This window comes from Passer domesticus, chromosome 10 (genome assembly GCF_036417665.1).
Source record: "Passer domesticus isolate bPasDom1 chromosome 10, bPasDom1.hap1, whole genome shotgun sequence".
Lineage (NCBI taxonomy): Eukaryota > Metazoa > Chordata > Aves > Passeriformes > Passeridae > Passer > Passer domesticus.
Window position 1 is genome coordinate 22,226,442 of NC_087483.1, and position 22,057 is coordinate 22,248,498.

General features: G+C 42.3%; 1 protein-coding gene across 6 annotated transcripts in view; it reads left to right on the forward strand.

The window, feature by feature from the left end:
• CHN1 (chimerin 1) overlaps positions 1 to 22,057 on the forward strand; it is a 93,071-nt gene that overhangs the window by 65,167 nt on the left and 5,847 nt on the right. For all 6 annotated transcript variants that reach the window (XM_064434368.1, XM_064434369.1, XM_064434370.1 and 3 more), the window contains one exon: positions 12,171 to 12,255. In XM_064434368.1, coding sequence (XP_064290438.1) covers positions 12,171 to 12,255 — 85 coding nt within the window. The remainder of the gene's footprint in view (positions 1 to 12,170; positions 12,256 to 22,057) is intronic.

A 22,057-nucleotide genomic window follows, 5' to 3' on the forward strand; every position in this document is an offset into this window, starting at 1 on the left:
TCTGCTGCATCTGGATTGAGCAGATGGTCTGCATTTCCTTTAGTTTCTGGCTTTTCTCCTGTGTCAATGAATTGAGTGTTGAAACCAGCGAGGCTTATGCCATGAGGCTGTTGGACATGCTGGCATCAGCAACTACCTTGTGTTTTAATAACATTTACTTAGTCTTCTATGTAGCTTCTAGTTATTGTTCTAATTACTTTAAATAACCGGTGTTCTTTGGTAAGAGCGATACATGTCAGTACAACGTATTTGTGTTTTGTGTCTGTCTGTAATAGGTATCCAGTAAGAACTCAGTAATGCAACCTTTTGGTGGTCAAATACATTAATTTTAAGACTGTGTAAATTGATGTTTTACTGGATTCCTGTAGATGACAGTACAAATTTCATATATATAGTTTGAAGGCCAAATGTTGTCTTTAATGTAAAAAAAAAAAACAAAAAAAAACCAAAAAACCCTACTTTTATTTCTTTTAAGAGAAAGGCAGATTGTTAATATAATACAGGCATCTGATGATATAAGCATGCATTTAAATGTCTCCTGTTTTCAGTTTTGATTTCCATCACGCACACATGTAGGAATGTGGGAACATCCACATGCATGCACATGTATTAATTTACCTATCCTCCATCTGACTTTATTTAAGCCACCTTCTGGCTTTTGAGTGCAGATAATCACCAAAAGTGGACACTTTATGTGATCAGGATGTTTTGTTTCATTTGAGTACTTCCATTAAGCACAAATTTGAAAACTGTGTACAGAATGGTATGTAAGCGTTTAATACAAATGCTTGGCATAACATATTTGTGCTGGCTGACAGTTCAATGCAGAGCATTTTTTCACAGGCTCCTGAGGTGTCCTAAATATCTGCAACGTCTTGCAATTTTCATTTGTTCCTTAGAGTTTGAAGATAATTCTTGCAGATGCCAGCAGATTGTGATTTTCCATGTACTACGGTGTATGTAGGATATTAAGTATTTAATTTTGCACATCTGTGTTCCCTAGTTGCTTTTCTTTAACATCCTGAAACATACCTGTTTTGAAAATAATCTGATAACCTGATTTTCATTCATTCGGGTTTGTTTATTTCTTTTTCTTCCATGGAAAGTTTCAGAGCTGTGAGTTTTCCAGTCTTTTCCAAAAACAGACTGTATGTCTGCTCCAAGGTCATAGCCATGGCATAAACTTTCCACACAGATTGTTTTCTTTATAATAGTTGTACTGTAGTTCCTTTATACATACTGTTGCCAGAAAAATATACCTTGAGAAGTGTATTCTCATATCAGTGGAATGGAGTTGCCTTTCACGGATGATTTCTGCTGTAAAAGACTAGAAGGGGAGAAGCTCCTTACAGGGTGTGCTGCAACCAACCTTCCCATGGAAGGAATGCTGCTGGCATTCATGAACTCTAAATGTGTCCACTCTCCCATCAGAATAAAAAGCAAAAACATAAGCTCTAAGCAAGTACTGTGTTATGGCTCTAAAATGAATGTTAGCTTGTGTGCTTCTCTCCTTTATAATTTCTTTGCATCTGTCAGGGTTTTTTCCTCACATGTATAGATGTCATCATTTAAAATGTCTGCATGAGTCTCCTAGGTTGCCTGCCAAGCAGCAAATCTGCCACCCATGTGGAGAGGAAGGAAATGTCAGGCCCAGAGTCTTCAACCTAGACTTTTGTAACAAGCTAAGAAAAAACAACTCAGAAATTAAATAAATTTATCCAGTTCAGCTAATCAGCAGTGACTGCTGTCCCCAGAGGCTCCACAGCAAACAGGAGTGTGTCCGCTGCTCTGTACCTCTGCAGCTAATCTGCTGTGTGTGCTGCAGGCACCAGGCATCAGACAGGGAGCCCTAACCCTCTCCCAGCAGGTCAGTCACATCGCTGCTCACAGAAATAAAGGGGTCTCAAAAATCCTTTTATACTGGAAATGCTGCAGCATCCTGCTAGAGAGAGGAGAAATGGAGAACCACACACGCACAACAAGCAGCGGTGTTTTCTTGGGGGAGGGAAGGTGACAGCTGCAGCCACTCCAGAGGCAGCCTGGGGTTAGCAAACATCCCAGAGTTGACAGGCTGAGGGATCTCAGGTGTCCCTGCACCTCCTGCCTCTGTGGGGTGGGTATTGGGGCTCAGGTGCAGTTTGAACGCTCAGACTCTGTTGCCTGCACAAGGCTCAGGTAGAGGAGCATGGTGGCAGAGGGGCAGTGTAGTGAATCCTCATTACAGGAGTGCAGTGCCTAGGGGAGGGGTGAACATGAAAGCTGCTTTTAAATCATCAAGAGGTCTCCTGAATAAATCCATTAACCTATGTTTTGCTCCAAGCGTTGTTTGAAAGAAGAATGTAAAGACAGTTTTACTGAGAGTGCTGACATGGCAGGGTTTTTGAGAGGATTTAATCTTACTTAAATCTCCTGGAATGTGAGTTGTCTCCTGCCTGAAGGGAACAGGCTGGGTAGCCAGGGTGACAGGGAGCTCTGCAGGCAGAGCTGGTCGGTAATGATCTCCAACTCTGTAATATTCTCCTGGCTGGGGAAGTCTGGTCTCTCATGAGCACATCTCAAATGCAAATATAGAGTGCCTGAATTCTCTTAAATTAATCTCCATAAGTAAAGAAAGGAATGATTATTTGTAAATGTCAGTTCTGACTGAGTTTTAAATGTGTGTCCTTCAGGATGAAAGCTAGATGTGAAAAGTATTCTTCTTTTAAGCATATTTTTGCCTTTTCCAAGTTATAAAAAAAATAAATTAATATTTCTGTGTTCTTCTCTATAAATCTAATGTAAAAGATCCATTTTCCAATAATTCAAATATATCAGATTAAAGAGACTTACATTGTTTGATAGAGCATTTTATTTAGCTCTAATTGAATGATGGAATTTGACATGAGTGTGACTTGATTGGGTCTGTATTTTTGCATATTTGGATTACTTTTCATTTCCCTCTGTTTACTGCGTTTTCCTAAAATCCAGCACACTTAATGAGATCTCTTGTAAACTGAATCCTTAGACCAAGTGAGGACAGTCACTTCATCGTCCTCAAAATTTCAGCCCCACCTTTTCGCACAGAAAGGCTTTTACTTTCCTTCAATTCACTTACCATTATGGGGAATAAATCTCCCCACAGACTGTGGCACAAATGTGTCAATATGGACAGGGGTGTCTGTGTGTGATGGATATCAAGCTCGTTATTCCACCCAGTGTAGGTGAACAACAGCATCTTTTATTTGGAAGCTCTGGGGGACCTGTGCTCTTGGAAGTGCTGACAAGGAGCATAGCTGAAGCCAGGGGAATAATCACAGGGGAAAGTTCTGTAACAGAAGAGTTAAAAAGTTCTGTAACTTCATAGAAGTAACCAAAATAGATTAATACTTAATCATTCTCATAAATTTATTGTACTCCTATATCCTACCAATAAGAATGCTTTTTACTGTCCCTTACAGTTCTCATAGTTGCTTATATTGTCCCCAAAAGGCAATAACTGTGATAGCTTGTAAATTAAAATAAAATTTTTTACCCAGCTGATATTTAATCTATTAAATAGGTTTAAGGATAGGAAGCAGCTGGGCACTTCTGGGCAGGCAGAGGAAGGAGGAGATTAAGGCAATAGAGGAACAGTAAATCTGAAGAGAAAAGGGGCAAGATGCCATATGGATGGAAAATGAGAGGAGGACCAGGGGAGGACCAGCTCTGGGTTGGAAGGTGTGAAGTGGGCTCTAGCCCAAAAGACTTAGATAGCCAAGTTATCCAAGAAGGGTTTAAGGTTCTCTCCATCTTCTCTCTCTGGTGAGGCAGTTTATTAGGGTAGTGAACACATAGGATTCTCCTTGCTCAGTCCTCTGCACTTTCCCACTCTTCCTCTCCTCGTCTCTCCATTTCTGCTCTTGGTTTGTTTCAAAACATCCCCTAGTTTTTTGCTGATAAAAAGGTGCATCTAATGAGGTATCTTCTGCCCTGGGTCCACCCTATCTGACATGGAATATCTTGTGCATCTCCTCACCACCTGGTGCTGTGCTTTGGACTTGGGCACTGACCTCACTCTTTCGCCTGCTGCTTGCATGGGGCTGGGGAAGGAGATAAAACTGTGCTTGAAAAATGTTCTGGATAAGGAGGGCAGTTGTGGAAGAGGAGCTGGGATTAATGGGATGATAGTTTCAAAGGAAGAGAAAGGTGAAAATCTGAGATTAACAACAAGAAATCTCCTGGGTTGTGACATTTGTTAGTCAGTGCAATAATCTCCTCATCACTTGGCAAATTTAAAATAAGCCTGGACAAAACACTTTAAAGGTCTTCACTCCCCTTCAGCTTTTGTGACTCATAGGCCCTGGGGAAGTTTTAGCTCCCTTGGCTGGTTACAGGTTTTCCTTCAGACATCTCTGGCTCCTGATGCCTTGAGCCAGCAGAACACCCTGCAGGTGTTTTCTTACTGCTGCTAGTCCAAGGCACAGACCCACTCTTCTGCCTGGGTTAGTGCCATGGTGCTTCACTGAAGCAAGAAGGTGTCTGTGCCTGTCAGGGCTGGACTGAAAGCTGTGCTCCTGTGCATCATTTTCTCCAGGATATTGTCTTGTTTCTCTCTTGCATTTCACAAACCAGATCTATCTCCAGAAGACTCATTTTTTGCTATCTCTGCGTGGTGCTGGGTACTCTCATGCTGTTTCTTAGTCACTGTCTTACTAGTGCTGAGGGCACAGTCAGTTAATTGTAAAAAATAACAGTTGCAAGGCTGCTTGCTAAATCAGTGAACATTAACAACATGATTCCCTTTCAAGCCAATAGTTCTTCCAGAGAGATGTTTTTCCATGGTTGCTTGAAGTGAGTCAGCCAAGCTGCTGATGAGCCTTGTTTGTTAGGATTCCTCATCCCCCTCCTCGACTGAAGCAGTGTCCTGGCTTTCTCTATGAGGATTTGAAAGGCCAAATGGGGAGCTCCAGACTGGAGACAACATGGTTTTTCAGAAATAACTGGAGATAGAATATTACCTTAAATATGCACAAGGAGTGAAGGCTCAGGTGAGGACCAGTCCCTGGAAAGACTTTGCTAGTACAGACAGACTCAGGCACCACTTTAATGAAGAGACTGCTGATATTAACAAGAGTTACTCTGCTCATGAAATTTGTATCACATCTTGGAAACAAATTAACCCATCTGGCCCTGCCCTATTTTTTACTGCGGTAATTGAACATATGCTGGGTGCTTTGCTACTGGAAGAAGTCATAGCAAATCACTTCTATGCCACATCTTATTCGAGAGAGCTTCTCAGTAGAGCCATGCCTAAACACTGGGAAACTGGGAGATGGAAAATGCAGAAGTGCTTCAAAAAGGCCAGAAACTATAACAAACTCATACTATATTAAGCAGAGCCATTTTTCTGTGACTTCTGACATGAACTCATTTCTATTTCTGATGTTCTGAAAACTGGGGCAGAAGCCGATTTGGGGTAAATTGATCTAGCTCCACTGAAAAGAAGATGCTGGATTTTTTATTAGGAACAAAACTGGCACTGGACATTTTTTTAAATATCTTTAATTGAGCCACTGCACTAATATAAATATTTAGAGAGAGAGAGAGAGAGAGCTGGGTGCCTCTAGCATAATCCCTGGGGAGAGTCAGTGTGTGTTCCCACAGATAAGGACACCTCAGGAAATTTAATGTTTCTATTAGACTCCTAGGACTTGAGGGGGGGAAATGGTTTAAAGGCATAGAAAATACCTGGAGAATATAACTGGAAAAAAACTTCTGAGAAGACCTCAAAAACTCTATGTTGTTCCTTCTGAAACTCAGTTATAAGACAGTTCAATCCAGAAAAGCTTTTAGTCATTGATGGATTTTAGTCTCCTAAAGTATTTATTTAATGTTACTTGCACTTTTTTTTTTTTTCCCAAAACAGATTCCAAATAGCACAATGTTATTTAAACCTTTCTGGTTTCCTAGTGCTAGTCCCTGAATTCATGCTTTGCCGCTGATTAAAAAAAAAAAAGAGAGAGAGAGAAAGCCTTTATTCTAAATACTTCATTTATTTGGGCTGTAATTTCTTCCCACCACACCAGCAGTTTTTTAGTCTGCATATGTGAATCCTGTGAGTTTGCCTTGTGCACAGCCCAAAGCCAGACCAGCTCATTTCTCTGGTAAGGCTAGGAAGTGCTTTTCTGGGGAGGACTGGGACTTTGCCTCTAGAAGCTTCTAATGCATGTTATGCTCTCTCATCACCAACAGCTTTTCCTCCATATTAGCCTTAGGATCATGACAAAAGCATTCATTTAGGAATCTCTCAGGGATTTATATTCTATTTACATGTGTATATGCAATTCTAATTCTAAGGATTATATTCAATTTTCACCTCTAGTTTCAGAATTTTTTGTATGGCATAGATCAAGTAAGTTGGACTTGGAATAAAATGCAAGATGTTCATGTTTCCAGATATCAATTTAAAGAAAATCTGCTATTCCATCCTCAAGGAAAGGTGGCCACTTTCACTCAATTTACAAGCAAAAAAGCCAACAACCTGCAATTCTCATTTCTCACTTCGGCTCTTGTAGAGCACAAACTAACCTCAATTTCCTGTTGTTCCCATCTCTGCTGACACAAGCAGTGCAAACAGAGAGTAAACAAGATCTGACAGCGCTTCTGGCTCCAAGTGGGTGAGGATGTTGAGGGAGGTTGTCCTGCTCCACATTCCCAGTGCCCCAGCGGCGATAGCGATGCTATTTATACCCCACGCTCTGACAGCATCTCTCCTCTCCAGAACTGCTGCACAAAGGCACTGGGGAGCTCCCAGGCTGGCTCCCCATGGCTAACAGCCCAGCTGGGCTAAGCAGAGTGAGCTCTAGCTCTGGAGAAGGTCTGTTCCATGCTCTCAGTTACATTCATTTCTGTTACACCTTCAGGTGAAAGCAGTTACCTTGCAGGTACTGCTCTGCCATGTGGGTTGTCATGGCAGTCTTCTTGCTACTCAGATTACTTGTCAGCAGCAATATTTTCCTCACAGGAGAATTACCATGTGCTGGAGTATTTGAGACCCTTGTTTTAGAGGCACTATCTAATCATCATAATAGATACAAGGACAAATGGAAGCATTGCACAAACTGATGGTTGAGTTTCTCACTCGTATCTCTTCTTTACCCTTCACGTCCAGGCAATCTCTGTCTGGACCAGGGATGGATGAAAAGGACAGTGCCTGTTGGATGCCAGCATGGGTGTGCTCAGTGCCTGATAAAATCAGCTGTGACAGGGAAAACAGATGTTAATAATACAGGCTGAGTTCATCGTTCTAATTGGGATTTACAATGTCTCCCATATTCAGTTTAAAGCTTGGTAAAACCCCAATAGGCAGAATTCAGCTGATGGAATTGCAAATCAGCTAGGACCTCTGAGCTGACAGTCTCCATCAGCAGTGCCTCATCATCCTTGGGAATTTGTTTGAAGGACAGTATAGCCAGCAGACCTGAACCTTTGGAGTGCCGTGTGGTGCAAATGCTGGGGGTGTGTTCAGTCCCTGGTGGACTTGGTCTCCTCTCTGAGCCCCAACAAGGCTTCTGCCTGAAGTGTAAGGCTCTGGTAGCCCAAGAGTATAGAGCAGCAATTTTTTTCCGTCCTTTTTCATGGTGATGTATTCCATCCCACAACAGATGGTAATGCCTGGGTTTCCCAGACCCTGTTACTCTGACCAGCAGTTTGATGTGAAGGGCTGTGAAGAGGTGCTCTGTAGGGAGCAGGGTCTGATGGAATAAGCATTCAGTGAGACCGTGGCAGCAGCCTCTCAACAAAGGAAGCTTTCTTTGTATACTGTCCCAAACACTTCTGTTTTATGTGCTCGGTGCTGGTTTTCTGTAACCATAGTTTTTCAATTCCAATCCTGTTTTCTTCCTGTCAGTGGTTTTGCTAAAGCTCTCTTGATCCACCATCTTCCCTCATATCACATTTGCACAGCACTTCACTGATACTTTCTCATTTTCTTCCTCCCTGCCTTGACAAATGATAAAATGTAGGTCTCCAGTTAAGAATAAAAATTATCTGCTGGCTCATTCCTGATCTTCAGTTAGCAATCAAGGACAGCTGAATAACTGCCTTGGAAAAACCAAAAGCATAAAAAATAAGTGGAGTAACAAGGTAACTAACTTCAACAGTGATCTTTATAGAACCTGAGAAAAAATGGGGAGAGATCTGCTTGAGCAGTTCACAGCTTGTGGTAGGATCTGCTGTCAGAGCCACTGCGTCATTTTTTATTTGGTTCTCCTGAAATTTTGTCCTTTCTAAAAAAATTGAATTAACTGCAAAACAAAAATGAGTGACATTTTCTAACACTCGAAGTTGTTAATCACAAGAATTAAGCTATTTTTCCTTGTAAATACTTTTTAAGGCTGAGCAAAAAGCTTCTCCTACGTGGTTCACAGCAGTTACATGTTTATTATGCCTTGCTAATAGTGCAGGAGAGTTCAAAATAGAAATGCCCAGGGTATAAACCTAACGTGAGGCTCTCTTCTTGCCTCAGACTTGCAGGACGGCTTAGTAATGGTATTTTATGTAGTTTCTGAAGTAGATATTTTTCTTTAAAATTATCTAGACTTTTCTTTTAAATTGATTTTCTTTTGGAATTTTACAAATTAAGATTAAAACCAGTTTAATTTGCTTTCCCACTCATTTATTTTCCAGATTCTTTAAAAAAATTATTCCCATTTGGACAGAGAGAAATGAAGATTTTTGGGTGGGTGTGAGAATGGATGGATTGGGGATTTAAAGCCACACTTGGCAATCCTGCTCTCTCACATTTTATGAGACAGTAAAATCTGCATATGGCAGATGCTCTTTTTTACAAGGGGAAAGAAACCCCTTGTAATTTAAGTCAGGATCTCTGGGACTCTGCTGGGTGTGTTTTTAGAAATTTTTCTGAAAATCATCTTTTAGTTTTGAAAACAGACAAATTGCTTGGCTAGTTTTTAGAATGGGGAATTGGATATAAAACCAGAATGCTGTGTTAAACAGTGTTATATGATAAATACAATATTGTTTGCAAGTACTGGCTCTTGAACTAGCAAAGGGATGGATGCTAAGGTGTTTTTTAGCTGCCAGACCCCACCCATCCTCTAGGATTAGAGGCTGTTCTGACCTACCTCAGAGGACCAATTTTTCAGTATTTCCTGGCATCACTCACTGTGTCTGATTGAATTCCCAGGGAGGGTGTGTATTCAGAGCAGGGTTAGGTGTCCAGTTCCACTCCACAGAAGTGGGAATATTGATGTTCTGGGAAAAGAAAGCACTGCTCAGAACCCCCTCAGAAACAGAGGCTTCAGAGCTGATCTTGTAGAGCTGTTTACACCAGGGCTGGAAGGACATTGTGACCTTTGGGCCTCCTGTTTAATATTGGCAGAGAACCTCCCATCTCATAGAAAGGATGAAGCAAGGCGGCGCATCACGGGACACAGAAAAACCTACCCTCACCTTTTAATCTGCTTTGAGTTTGCAATCAGAATAATGGATAAGAAATAGTAATTTGGATGGGGCAGCATAAAGCAGAGCAGGCTCTGGGTAAATCCAACTGATTATATGGAAAGTCATTTCAGTGTTTGGATGAAGCCTGGCTGTATGGGATGAGGCAGAAATGCCAATGCTGCTGAGACAGTGGTTCTGAAGGACAGAGTCAGTCCTGGTGTTGTGAAGGGTGACCAGCACATGCAGTGTTGGTAGGGAAGAGGAGAGTCCACCTTGTCCTTGTCGTTTTTAAGGTGATGATGAGTCATGTAAACTCTTCTGAGGAGCAGGCTGAGAGCCAGGGTGATGCCGGGGAACTGGTTGTGGTAGAATCTAGGTGAATCACAGCTACTACATGTAAGAGAAACTGAGCTCATTAGAAAAGTTCATCATATTAAAAATGGAGGCAAAAGGTTGGAGTGGCAGATTTGGGATGTGATAGATCCTGCAGAAGAGTTTCTAAAGAGAATCAGGAGATGGAAGAATGCAGACCCTGGTGGGGAACAAGAGGCCGAGAAGGAAGAATGTTCACTGTTAGAACAGCCAGTTAGAGATAGGACATCTGAGCTTTAATGAGTGTCAGCACTGGGGGTGGCTCTGGAGAAGCTAAGCTGGGACTCCAGCACCTAAGGACAGCATTAGAAATGCTTCAGCAAATAGAACGTTCAGTGATTTGATGTTTGATGAATTGAAATCAGCAACCACAGAGTAACAAGGTAGGATAGTATAATTCTTTTTATTTAGAAAGAATTAATAATGTATCCGTCAGCATTTTAAGGAACAAAACAAAGTTCCCCTCCTTTGTGCAATCAGAGATAATGAAATCAAAGCAACTTAGGAAACTGAAAAATATTGTGAAAATAAATTCTTTATTTTTCAGATTTCTGAAATGGCAATTTTGTTTCAATTTTCCTTGACAGGATTTTTGAGAAGTATTTTAAAGGGTATGTTTCAGGGAAATTTGACCCAAAAAAAAAAATGGTGACCCAAATTATGCCTTCTTTTTTTTCCCTGAAAAAGTTCTGCTAGTTCTGCAGGCATTAAAGCACAATGCTTTGCTTCAGGGTATTAGAATGTTCTTATTCTGGGAAGAGAAGACTGCCAAAAACCTGGATAAAAACCACCAATCTGAGGAAGAAAGTCAAAAGGATGTGGGTAGTGCAGGTGGGTAATGAAATGAATGGTGTGAAAAATCTCTTTGTGGTGAGAGGAAGAAAGAAAATGGAGAGTACAGCTGCTGACAGTCTTGTCATCATTTGGTTTGTGGAAGTCAGCCAGATCTGCAGGGAGAAGAGGCCTCGTGGAGCACATCTCACCTTCCGGGGGCGAGTGGGATGGGTGGGGACAGGCAGGGCAGGGCACTGGGAGCTGTGCTCGCTGTGGACCAGGCAATCAGGAATCACTTGGCACAGATGTGCGTGTGAATTTCTTGGTGAATTCAGCAGTAACTTTCCAGACTGCCTCAGCAATGTCACTGCTGCTCTGAGGGTACCCAGGAGGCTGCAGACAATCCTGTAGCCAGAACGGAGCTGTGGCCTGAATTGTCACTCGTGGGGGTGCCAGCTGGATCCAGCTGCCTCTTCCATCAGTGGCACTTGCCTCCTCAGTCAGGCCACTTTGCCTTTCAGTGTTCATAGCCAGAGCTGTGTGCAGCTGTCAGGAACAAACACTTCCAGCAGCTCCTTCTCTCTCCTGCTCCACGCTGATCCGACCGGGCGCTGCACACACGTGAGGTTACTGCCTGCTCAGTAACTTGGAGGAGCTGTGTGACTCCAGCCTAAAGCAGTTTTGCTGTATTTCACTGCAAATTTCATTTCTTTATGATCATCAGCTACTAATTTTATTTTCAGCCTGTCTATTCTAAATAGCAGCTCAAAGCCTTTTACACTGGCTAAGGAAGTAATGATTTTCTCTGTAAAGAATCCTGTGGTTTCTTACAGCAGGAGCTTTATCAGAGTGAAATCAGAAGCAGTTAATGGTGGCTGCAGGATTTGTAACAAGCATGTGAGCCAGGAATGAAAGCAGCATTGGGGTTTTTTTTAATTCTTTAGCTTTGAATTTTTTCCTGGTTCAGTGGATTCTTTTTTTTTATTTTGGGTTTTCAATATGTAGCATTAGTCTGAAGAAAATTAATTCCTGTTGGAGTTATTCTAAACTGGAAAGTCTCTAGGCAAATTTACAGTATTTCTGTGTGGCACTGGTATTTTTGCCTGGCAGGACTCTTTCCATGCGAGGTGGAATCTTGCAGCCCTGTACCCATTTCACACAGTGCCTTATGAAGAGGAGGCCACAGCAGAAGGCATTTGAGATTGAAAAGTGAACTCTTGCACAGTTGCTGCAAAAGCCTTGCCTTGTGGCTAGGCTCCTTGCCCAGACAGAGGGATGCCAAGAGGTGGGAGAAGGGCTATCTGTGCCTTGCCTTCTTCTCTGACCTGGGCTTGGAGCAGATCCCCACAGACCCAGTTCTGCTGCTCTGGATGGCTCGGGGTGGAGGACTCTGCTTTTCCACAGGTCTGAAAGAGTCCTGGTTATTAAATCTTTCTTAGTTCCTTTCTTCCTTTCCTGCAGTGATAAAGGGAAGCTTCCAGAAACTGCATGTGGTACCTTCAAAGAAGAGGAATTCTGCACTGTTTACATGCATTGATGCTGATGTCTGTGAAATGGCTGGGTCGTTTTCTGTAATTCTCCTTTCTGCTGCTGTCTTCCAGGTGCACACGTTCAGGGGCCCGCATTGGTGTGAATACTGTGCCAACTTCATGTGGGGCCTCATTGCTCAGGGAGTAAAATGTGCAGGTAACAGTCATTCAGTGTTCTTTTCCTGCGTCATTCCTCACCCTGTAGCTCTGTAATGTGCAGCCTGCTGTGCCATGTCACTGGGGCTGGGGTCAGTCTGCTCCCTGTTCAATGGAAGGAGGAAATTTACCCACTCTGCTGCTGCTGCTTTCAGGTATCTGTCAAAGTGACTCACTGGAGTGATGCACAGCACCCCTCCAGCACTCACAGAGAGGAGACAATCATAATTAAAAGATTTTTTTTCCCCCACCCTTTTAGAATGGAGGAGAAAGTAGATGCATAGTTACCTTGATTTCTTTTACACCATTCCATGTATTGGTAGGTGTGAGAAAGTCATTGGGGATATGTTGATGGGCAAGGTGGACCTCAGCAAATTCCACGTTGCTTCTGTCAAACAGACATTCAGGTTAATTTTATATATAAACCAGCTGTGTCCCAGCATGCCACAGACCCCAAATCACATCTCCTACTTGCACACTGAAAAGGGATGATGCATAAAGGATGCCTGCTGAAATGTTACATAAACATTCAGGTGCTGGTAGAAGTGTATTACACGCCTGGGTATCACTGCAGGCATTTCTGGGATAAAGCCTCTCCAAAGGAAAGCAGTTGGACAGCTTTATTGATAAGGTTCTTCTGAAAGGAAAGGACAGTCGGCTTTCTTTCAAAGGCAAAGAAAAGGATCAAAGTGATCCAAATAGTTTGCTGTATTTAAAAAAGTATTTTATGACATTCTAGCAAACCGTATTTATAAAAATGGTGCAGAGATGTTGATGTATGAAGACCTGCTTACGTTGCCCTGGAAACTGAATTTTCAAGCTAATTTAAGAAAATCTGCTCTGTCTAAAGCTTTCTGAAGTCTTGTCTCAAGCAAATAAGAAGGCTTTTTATCACAGAACTGCAAAATGATGTAATATTTAAAATAATTTCTAGCCACATAGGATTGAAATGTTTTTAAATTCTTCGCCCATAACTATTTGAATGCAATATTTTGTTGTTACCATTACAGTCTGCACTGTCCAGGACGCATTAGAGAGTGCAGCTCTGTTTTAAGACATGATTATGTAAAAATGGCATTTCCTTTCTCAGTATTTTTCCTCTACTAAGAATACAGGATTGCAGCCATGTCCTCCACTTGTGAGTGAAGATTGTTAGTAGGTTTTACTGCTCTTGATTTTATACAGGGTGTACAGTGCTAGGAGAAGAAGAGAAAGCTTGATTTTGGTTTTCTGATTAGTATGTTTTTGATTACACTTGAATCAGTAAGTATGCTGTATTTATTCCCTGCCTTAGATTCCTCCATTTGGGCATTTAGGAGAGATATCAAATATTTTGCAGATCAATGTTAAGTAACTTTGATCCAGAAAAACAATAGAAATAAACGGTATGAAGGCTTGGAATGCTGCATGACACTGTGGAATTAATTCTGTTACTTTCACAATTAAACCCAAATTGCTTATTATTTTGTACTGCCTTTTTTTTTCTTTTAACTGAAGTACAGCTGATTTTTCTGGATTTATGCAGATTTTTCTAAATTGTGGATTTCCAAAAGCTTCCAAAATCTGGTTTTCTTTCCTCCTTCTGAGGATGGTAATAAGTACTGCATGCACCCATTCTCTCCTTGCAGCATAAGGATGTGTATTAGATGACTTCATAGGTTCAGAAACTATAATTAGGGCTTTCTGTCTTGTGTGAGGTTTCACATCAGCGTTGGTAGCTTCCAGTAGTTTCTATGATCTTATTTGTATTTTAAAATCCCACGTTGTACAACCATGCTTGCTGAAGTGTCAGCAAGGATTTGGGTGGGGTGAGGCTGCAGCAGTGTGTACCCATTCCCACAGCTGAGGCTGTGCAGCCATCAGAGCCAGAAGCTGCCCAGATCTGGGCATTCCAGGGAAACACTGGAGCTGCACAGACACAGAAAGCAGCCCTGCACAGCCAGTGCTAATGTACTAATGTAGGGGAGCTCAGCCTTGAGTGGTGGGAGTTTGGCCAAGTTTATGTGGTCTTACAGTGCTTTTAAAAAAAAAAGTAAATTTTGCTTCTGAACTGAGTCATTTTAATATGGAAACAATGAGGCACAGTAAGCCAGGAGCCACATGAGGCCATTGTTTTTCAGAGTGGGTTTGTACTAAAAAAAATAAATTACAGCTTTTAGCAGGATGCAGCCCACTTGAAATCAAGTGGGGTTCAATGCCACTTCAGGGAAATCCATGAAATCTGTTTGGTGGTCTGTATAATCATTTTATTGAAAATACCTACAAGCAAAACTGCATGGATCATAGGTAATTTTATACTTTTTAAAGCATTTGCTTTTTATAGTTGCACATCTCAAGAGGACTCTATTTGCTGTACAGAAGTGATGAGTTTAACAAATAGAAATGGATTACTGTATAGTCTACTCTCAACCATTTAAAATCCTATTCTGTGCAGAAGCACAAAAACATGCAAAAAGAGAAGTGTAGGACAGTCCAAGACTGGACAGCAAAGATAAATGTCACCCATTTCAGAAAGGAGGAAGAGCCAGTGGAAAAAACAGAGCTTATTTCTAATGGCTGATAGTTTATGTTACACAAAGTAAGCCAATCCTTTAAAAAATTATCAGCCAGAACTAAACACTCCTAGGAGTACACATGCCATAGCAACCAGCAGGATGCCTTAGCAAATTCAACTGGAGTCGTGCTTTGTTTCAGTCCAGCATGGCTGAATGTGTCTCTGCCAAAAGACTAGAGTGTGGTCAGGATCTTGTCAGATGCAGTCCTGTATTATTAGTTCCTGGAAGGTGGATTCTCCCTAACTTATCCTTGTTCAGGTTTTATGGTAGATAAAGGAAGAGGACTGTGTCTTTTCCTACCTTAAAGAGGTAAATGTAGGCACCACATTGGACACCTGATGAGTAGTTGTTGGTTGAAATGAGATGTTGGGTGTTATCTGGACTGCAGAGGTTTGGGAATTAATACAAACTACCAAACATGAGAGGAACTTCATTGTCTTCCAAACTTAGAACTTGGGGTAATGCCTGGATTTAGATCCTGTAGGAAATTAATTGGTGTGTGTAGTCTGACTTCTGCTGAAGGTATCTAGCAAAACAGAAATAATTTCTTTTTTTCCTAAAATGTCATCCTCTCAAAACTGGTCTTTATTTCATCAGCATCTTTAAAGACAGATTTGCTTCCTTAGAGGGAATCCTTATAATAAATATCTGCCCTACTGCCTCAGAGGGTCATACTTCCAACTTTTGCATCCAAGCCACAGGCCCTTAAATTTTTTGTGAGATGAAGACACATCCGTGTGTGAGGAATCTGCTTTTTCTGATGGCATGCTCCATCTCTAGTGTGCTTTCCTGCAGGCTTTGGCCATAAGTAGAAATTAATGAAGAAGTATTTATAATGCCATCACTTTGTGTAAACACTGAAGGTCAGTAGAAGTTAATGAAGTTAATAAGATTTTACCCCAGAACAAAATCCAATGCATGAACTTAGAAAAATGTATTCTTAGCTACATTTCTCCTATGTAAAGCTCTCCTATGTTCACAGGGCTCATCCCAATGTTCAGAAGATAAACTGTAATGGTATTAAATGAAAATTTGCAGATGTGCACCAGCATGTTCTTTTTATGAATGATACAAACATGTAACTCACAGTAGCATTCCAGACCAGTGTATTCTCAGAGAGTGGAGCACTGCTGGTGCTGTTCCTGTGCTACCCAAATGGACTGGCAGACTGGCAGATCAGTAGATTTGTCAAGCTGCCACCTGTCTCCAGCCCATCAGAGCTCTCCTTCAGCTAGATACCCTGTGTGCTTTTGCTTGTTGTTCATTGTGTATAACCAGTTTAATCAGAGGATTTATTTTTTAACAGGCTGGTTATAAAGCATTAATTAGCTTATCCTAAAGATATTTATATATATATATATCTCTGTTTCCCTGGATGCTTTTGGTGGTATTTTTGTTTGCTCCTAATAACACCAGTGAGCACAACCCTCTGAGGCTGTACACAAAGCACCATTTCTGCAGCCTTCATGGTTTTGCTCCAGACTATCTCAGCCTGCTACACATGTAACATTTCCTGTCTTCTGCTTTCCTTGGAGCAGGTAAGTTCTCTCTGAAGAACTGATAGAAATTAACTTGCAGCTGAACTATCAGAGTGCAGATAACCAGCTCCCACTGACAGACCCCAAGCAATATTGCTGCCAGCCCTGACCACAGTAAGATCTTGGAGTTCATTTTCAAAAGACCTGAAGTACAGTCTCAAAGCAGGATTGTTTTGTGAATTACTGCTTAAGAGTTTAATTTCCCCATTTCTTCCATTTCCTTCTCCAACAATTGAAAGATGTCTTCCACTTGCCCCATTTCCTTTGCTATTTGTTTTGCCTTGCTGTGCAATCCTTTGTGTTGGACAGCCCTGTGCTGGCCCATTGGTGTGTAAGGATGAAGGGGAGCACAAAGGAGCCTGTGCATCCTCAGGCACTGATTGTGCAGGCAGAGTGCTCACGCTTTCTGTGCCTGGAAAAACAGCTGATGCTCTTGTGACTGAAGCCAGCAAAGGGAAAGGCAAGGTGTTCTCATCACGTTGCCCACTCTCAGGGTATTTTGCATGGCTCAGTCATGAGAAGCTTCCCCTCTGCCCACGCTTGTGCCTTACAAACACATCCCCGCTCCTTCTGGGATGAACACCCGGATTCTGCTGGTTGTGGAATGCCGGGCACAGACAGCCCAGTAGAGGAGCAAAGCAAAGTCACAGAGGTCAGGGCTGTGGGAAGGGGGCTGGACAACAGCCCCTGCCCATCAGCAGGTGCTGATGCTGTTGGAGATGTGTGCTGCCTGACAAGCTGTTCCACCAGCTCGAGATCTGGTGGTGTTCCTGCAAGGAATGAGCTCCGGAATTTTGAAATGCTAATCAGACAGCAGAGCCTTGCTTCAGAGCCATTCCCCAGGGGAAGCTGTTCTGGAGCTATATATTCTTGAAGCTGTAAGTCCTAAAAGCAGCTTTATCTCCAAGCCCACACAGACCTGGAAGCCTTGAAGAAGCCAGTGGCACAGCCAGGGAGCTGTCGAGGAGGTAGGCAGGTGTCGTGGCAGGAAGCCTGGGGACTTCTCGAACAAACTGACTCTAATCCTTCAAAACTTCTGTAAAATGAAACCATTGTCACTAAGCACTTTGGAGGCACAAATGTAAGTATTCTTTTGATTTGAGATAAGGGAATATTGGCTGGTTTGATAGCCTTTTTTTCTTTTTGTTTCATCAACCCCGATTTTTGGTAGCATTAGGTAATTACGTTGCCAAGTAACTAGCTGCCCTCTTGAAATTCCTGCCTTAAAACAATGTACCCTGTAGTGCATGATACAGTGATGTGGATGTAAGCAGGTTTTAGGGAGCATACTCATATACTGGGAAGCAATTTTTGCCATGGGGCTGCTTGGTGAAGTGGCTTAAGGCTCTTTGTGGGACCAGGGTTGCTTCCAGATGTGCATTGCAGATGAACACAGAGCACATATCTGAGGCACTGTGGCAGCTCCAGTGTGGCCAGCCAAGTGGCAGCCACGCAGCTGAGGAGGAGAAAGAGGGCAGACCTTCACAGCACCCCGCTGGATCGTGCTTGGAAGCACAGAGTGCAGCACGTGGGGCCACTGGGGCTGCTGCCTTCACTTGCCTGTTGGAACACGCTGCATCCCAGGAAACAGAAAACGCTGCTCCCTCTGCTACAGAAAAAGTGTTACATTTTTAAAGAAAAGCTACGAGCTCATGAGTGATGTATGAGAGCAAATGGCTTTCTAACCTATTCACCCTTGCAAGAAGGAGTGATGCCAGTACGTTGTGCTTGTGTAGAGCCCAGTGTTCCTGTGTCAGCTCAGGTGTGAGGGTGTTGCCCTGTCTGGTGGGCGCTGCAATGGATCTGCCCAAGGCAACACTCGGTGCCAGCACTGCAGCTCCGTGCTCCCCACCCTCCCACACTTACCACAAACCTCAGGAGAGTCTTTCAAGACTTCTTGCAGATAATGTATATCTACCCTTTAGCTCTTAAAGCTGCTCTCCAGACTGATAGAACACATCAATTTTGGGGGGAATAATTTGGACATATAATTAGAGTGATGTATGTAACACACAGTATCATTCCGATGGAGCATGATCAGCAGCCATGTTAGCCAGTAAATCATAAACCAGAGGAAATCTAAAACTGACTGAAGTCAAATCAACAGTATAACAAAACACGACAGCTAAGTATATTTGAGTCTCTGCAAATATTTATACTGTGTGCTCATGGAGCAGTAGTATCTGCATCTATCTGTTGGCTTTGCTCATGCATTTAATATGAACATGTTATTTGTTCTCTTAGCCCCGTGGACTAACATCAGTATTAGCTGTTTCCATAAAATTACCAGACCTTATTCTGGGCATCATAGGAAACTCTTGTCAGGCTGGTTTTAAATTTATTACTTCCCATAGAAGTAATGTCACAGCCCATCTGAACTCCTAGATCAATATGCTGTTAAAGCCAGGGCAGCTTATCACCGACTTTCAGACCTGTCATCTAAAATTACTTTCTGCGCACCCTCCTTAAATTTCCAAACTTCCTATAAACTCTTGAATTTATGACTGCATTGGTTTTGGTCCATGTGGTATATTTGAAAGGTGGCCACAGTTTGATAGCACTGTAAAAGGAACAGTAAGAGTGACTTACAATTCTACTTCTTAGAAATCATCTCTGTAAGGTGAAACTGATTAACCAAAGTCAGCAGAAGTTTTACTGTTGACTGCAAGAGCTCATGACTGCATCATTTACATCTGTCCTGTATTATTCTAGGATTTATCAGCAGATACAATGCTTTAGGGGGATTTCTCTGAAGCTCCTCACCAGCCAGCAGGTTCCGTAAATGGATAAGGCTCCTGGTTACTTTAGATCCAGAGTAAAGCTGCTATTCTGGATTTATTTTGACATAATGAAAAGTAAATAGACCCTCTGTTTGAAATTAAATTAATCCTCTTGATCTTCATGAACCAAGCCAAATTATGAAGCTCATATGCAAACAAGGCAAGCATTCCTAAGACTTTACCCACAGCAGCATGTTAGGAGATTTAGGACTTGGCTTTCCTCTTCCTTCCCACTTGATTCTAAAATAATGGCTTTTGTAGTTTTCAAAGCATCTGCAGTGAGAACAGAGGACTTTTTTTTTTAATTTAACAGTATTCAGTTTGCAGTACAATTCCTGTAGTTTAGGACTAACAGGTAAGTTGGGTATAGTTAAGTACAGAACTGGGACATTCCCAGTGCTCTGTGGAGAGGAGGACTGACCTCCTGCCCTGGTGCTTTTGAGCTTGGTGGAGTTAGCAAGACATCATCCTTAGTTATCAAGTGAACCAGAGATGAGTGAAGTGACTTTTATGAAGTATTGTCAGCTGGGGTTAGAGGCCCACTTGGTTCAGGAAACACAGCACTGGTGAGTTTCAGGTTCTTCATTGGAAAAAAATACCACCTTCTGATGTAAATTCACTGAAATAACCTTGATATATTTCCTGATATGAAATTGCTAAAGATGGATTTTTGTGCTTACACAAAAGCCTTAGTTATCACAAGGACACCACACAGCCCAATAATCCTGAACATAAGGCTTGCACATTTTCTGAACATTAGGTATCTGATATATTTCCAGTTTTTAAATGTTTCTCAGGAGTGTTGATAAGCCCTTAAGCAGTGGGTTAGTGCATAAAATCTAATAAAATGCAAAGGAAGAACAAATGAGAGAGGAGAAAAGTTGACTTCTGCATTTGTAATTATTATTCTGGGATTAATGAGGTCAGATTCAAAGCCTATCTGACTCTATGGGATTAGCAATAACACAATTACTGTCAGAAGCAAGGTTTTCACAATGAAAACATCTCTGTAAATTGAGATTTTAATGAATTGAAACTTTCTTGTATATAAATATAATTAAGATTATCTCAGTCAAGGCAATAATTGGTTTAAGTCAAGTGTAAGATACTTGGGAGTATGTGGTTTTTTTTCTTTTTTCTTGTGTATTTTATTCTTAATTATCCTTGGGTTTCCAGAAATGTAACTCTGAGCTATATTGCTGTTTGTGTGAAGCAGCTAATTTGCACTCACAGAATCCTTCATGAGTTCTCATGAGTGAGGTGCTGCCATCCCAGTGCTGTAGACATCATTTTTGACAGACAGATATTTCATGCTTGTTGGAAGAGGTGCTTCTTGAGGCAGTTTTAGGAATTGTATGTACAGTAATTATATTTGCATTTGTAAATACTATTATTACAATGTTAAGGTTTATTCCTAAATAAAGGAAGTCAAGATTTAAGATTTCCTATGTGGTCTCAATTTGCTTCCCTTGTGTGCGTGTTAAGATGTTGCCTCTAATTATTTGACTATTTTTTATTTTTACTCCTCAATTTCGTCTTTATTTTGAAAGCAGACTGTTTTAATAGCACCTATTCAGTATTTTGTCTTGTAGTTTTTAAAAGTGCTGGTGTTACTAATGACACAGTATTCAAACCTTACACCAAAAAAGACTTATTTTACCTGTGCATTTCCACAAACATTTATTGATTTGGTTCTACAAGACTCGGAGGAGGCAAGAACAGCTTCTCCTTGCCCAGGTCACGTGTTTCAGTGAATGTGGGTTCCCTATTTAAAGCCCACAAAGACCTGGTTTTTCAAAGTTCAGGCAGAATGTGGCACAGGGCACAGATATTTAAAGCAAAGGAGGGGCTCCCCTTGCCCGTGCTGCCTGGCAGGCTCAGGGTTTCTTTGTTCTGTGCCCCAAAACTGCAGGTAGGGAGAATGCTGGGCATGTGGTCACTGCGGGGTCACTTTGGGGTCTTGGAGCACTTGCCTAAGTGTGGGATTTAAAGAAGTGCTCGGGTGAAAGCAAGGCTGTCACTGTTCCCTCTTTGCCAACACTGAGGAGCCCGGGTGCCCAAAGCAGGCTTCCCCAGGGGCAGCAGTGGGGTCTGGGCTCTGCTGGGCAGAGCTGGGGCAGAGCAGCCCCCGGGCCGGGCACAGGGTGTGCAGGGTGTGCGTGGCCAGGCTTTGCCCACGGCGGGTTCACAGCACAGAGCTGCAGCCAGGAGGGAAATCAGCACCGCAGCTCCCTGCCCGTGCATTCCCTGCTCCTCAGGAGGAACGAGGTCACTCCTGCACAGAGGGACCTCCAGAGAATTCTAATCAGCCATTGCATCTGGAGCAGGATCTGAGCAAGTTTTGATGGATTGAAGGTGACATGCCAAACTTTAATTGCAACCAGAGGATCCTAAGTGACAAATCCGGTTGTTTTACAGGTCTTTTAAGTAAACAAAGTGCTTTTAGCAGCAGGCTGCAGCTGACTTAGTGGAAATTAAGCCTAGCCATGAATTCTGGGATTTAGTGTTTTGGAAAGAACTAAGTCACATAACTTGGAGCTTTAATGGAAGTACAAGTATTGGAAAAATCAGCAGGAACAAAACAGGAAGGGATTCTTAGTAGATAGATACCCAGTCCTGCAGTGAGAGAAGAAGTGCAGATTTTCACCAAGGCATCGATCCTTCAAGCTCCTACATCCCTTAATGCTGTGACAGTGCAGGGCACTCGGGATGGCAGGGCAGCAGGGTGCAGGAACAGCTGCAGAACAGGGGTCCCTGTGTGTCCCAAGTGCCCAGCAGAGCGTGGCAGCCACCCCTGCTGAGATGTGGTGCTGTTCTCACTGAGCTCAGCTGTTTCCTGGCAAGCACAGGGCAGTCTGCATGGCAGGGCAGGAGAGATGGCACTGAGCACAGGCACAGGGTCAGTGCCAGGGGTCAGCTCCCCTCCAGGC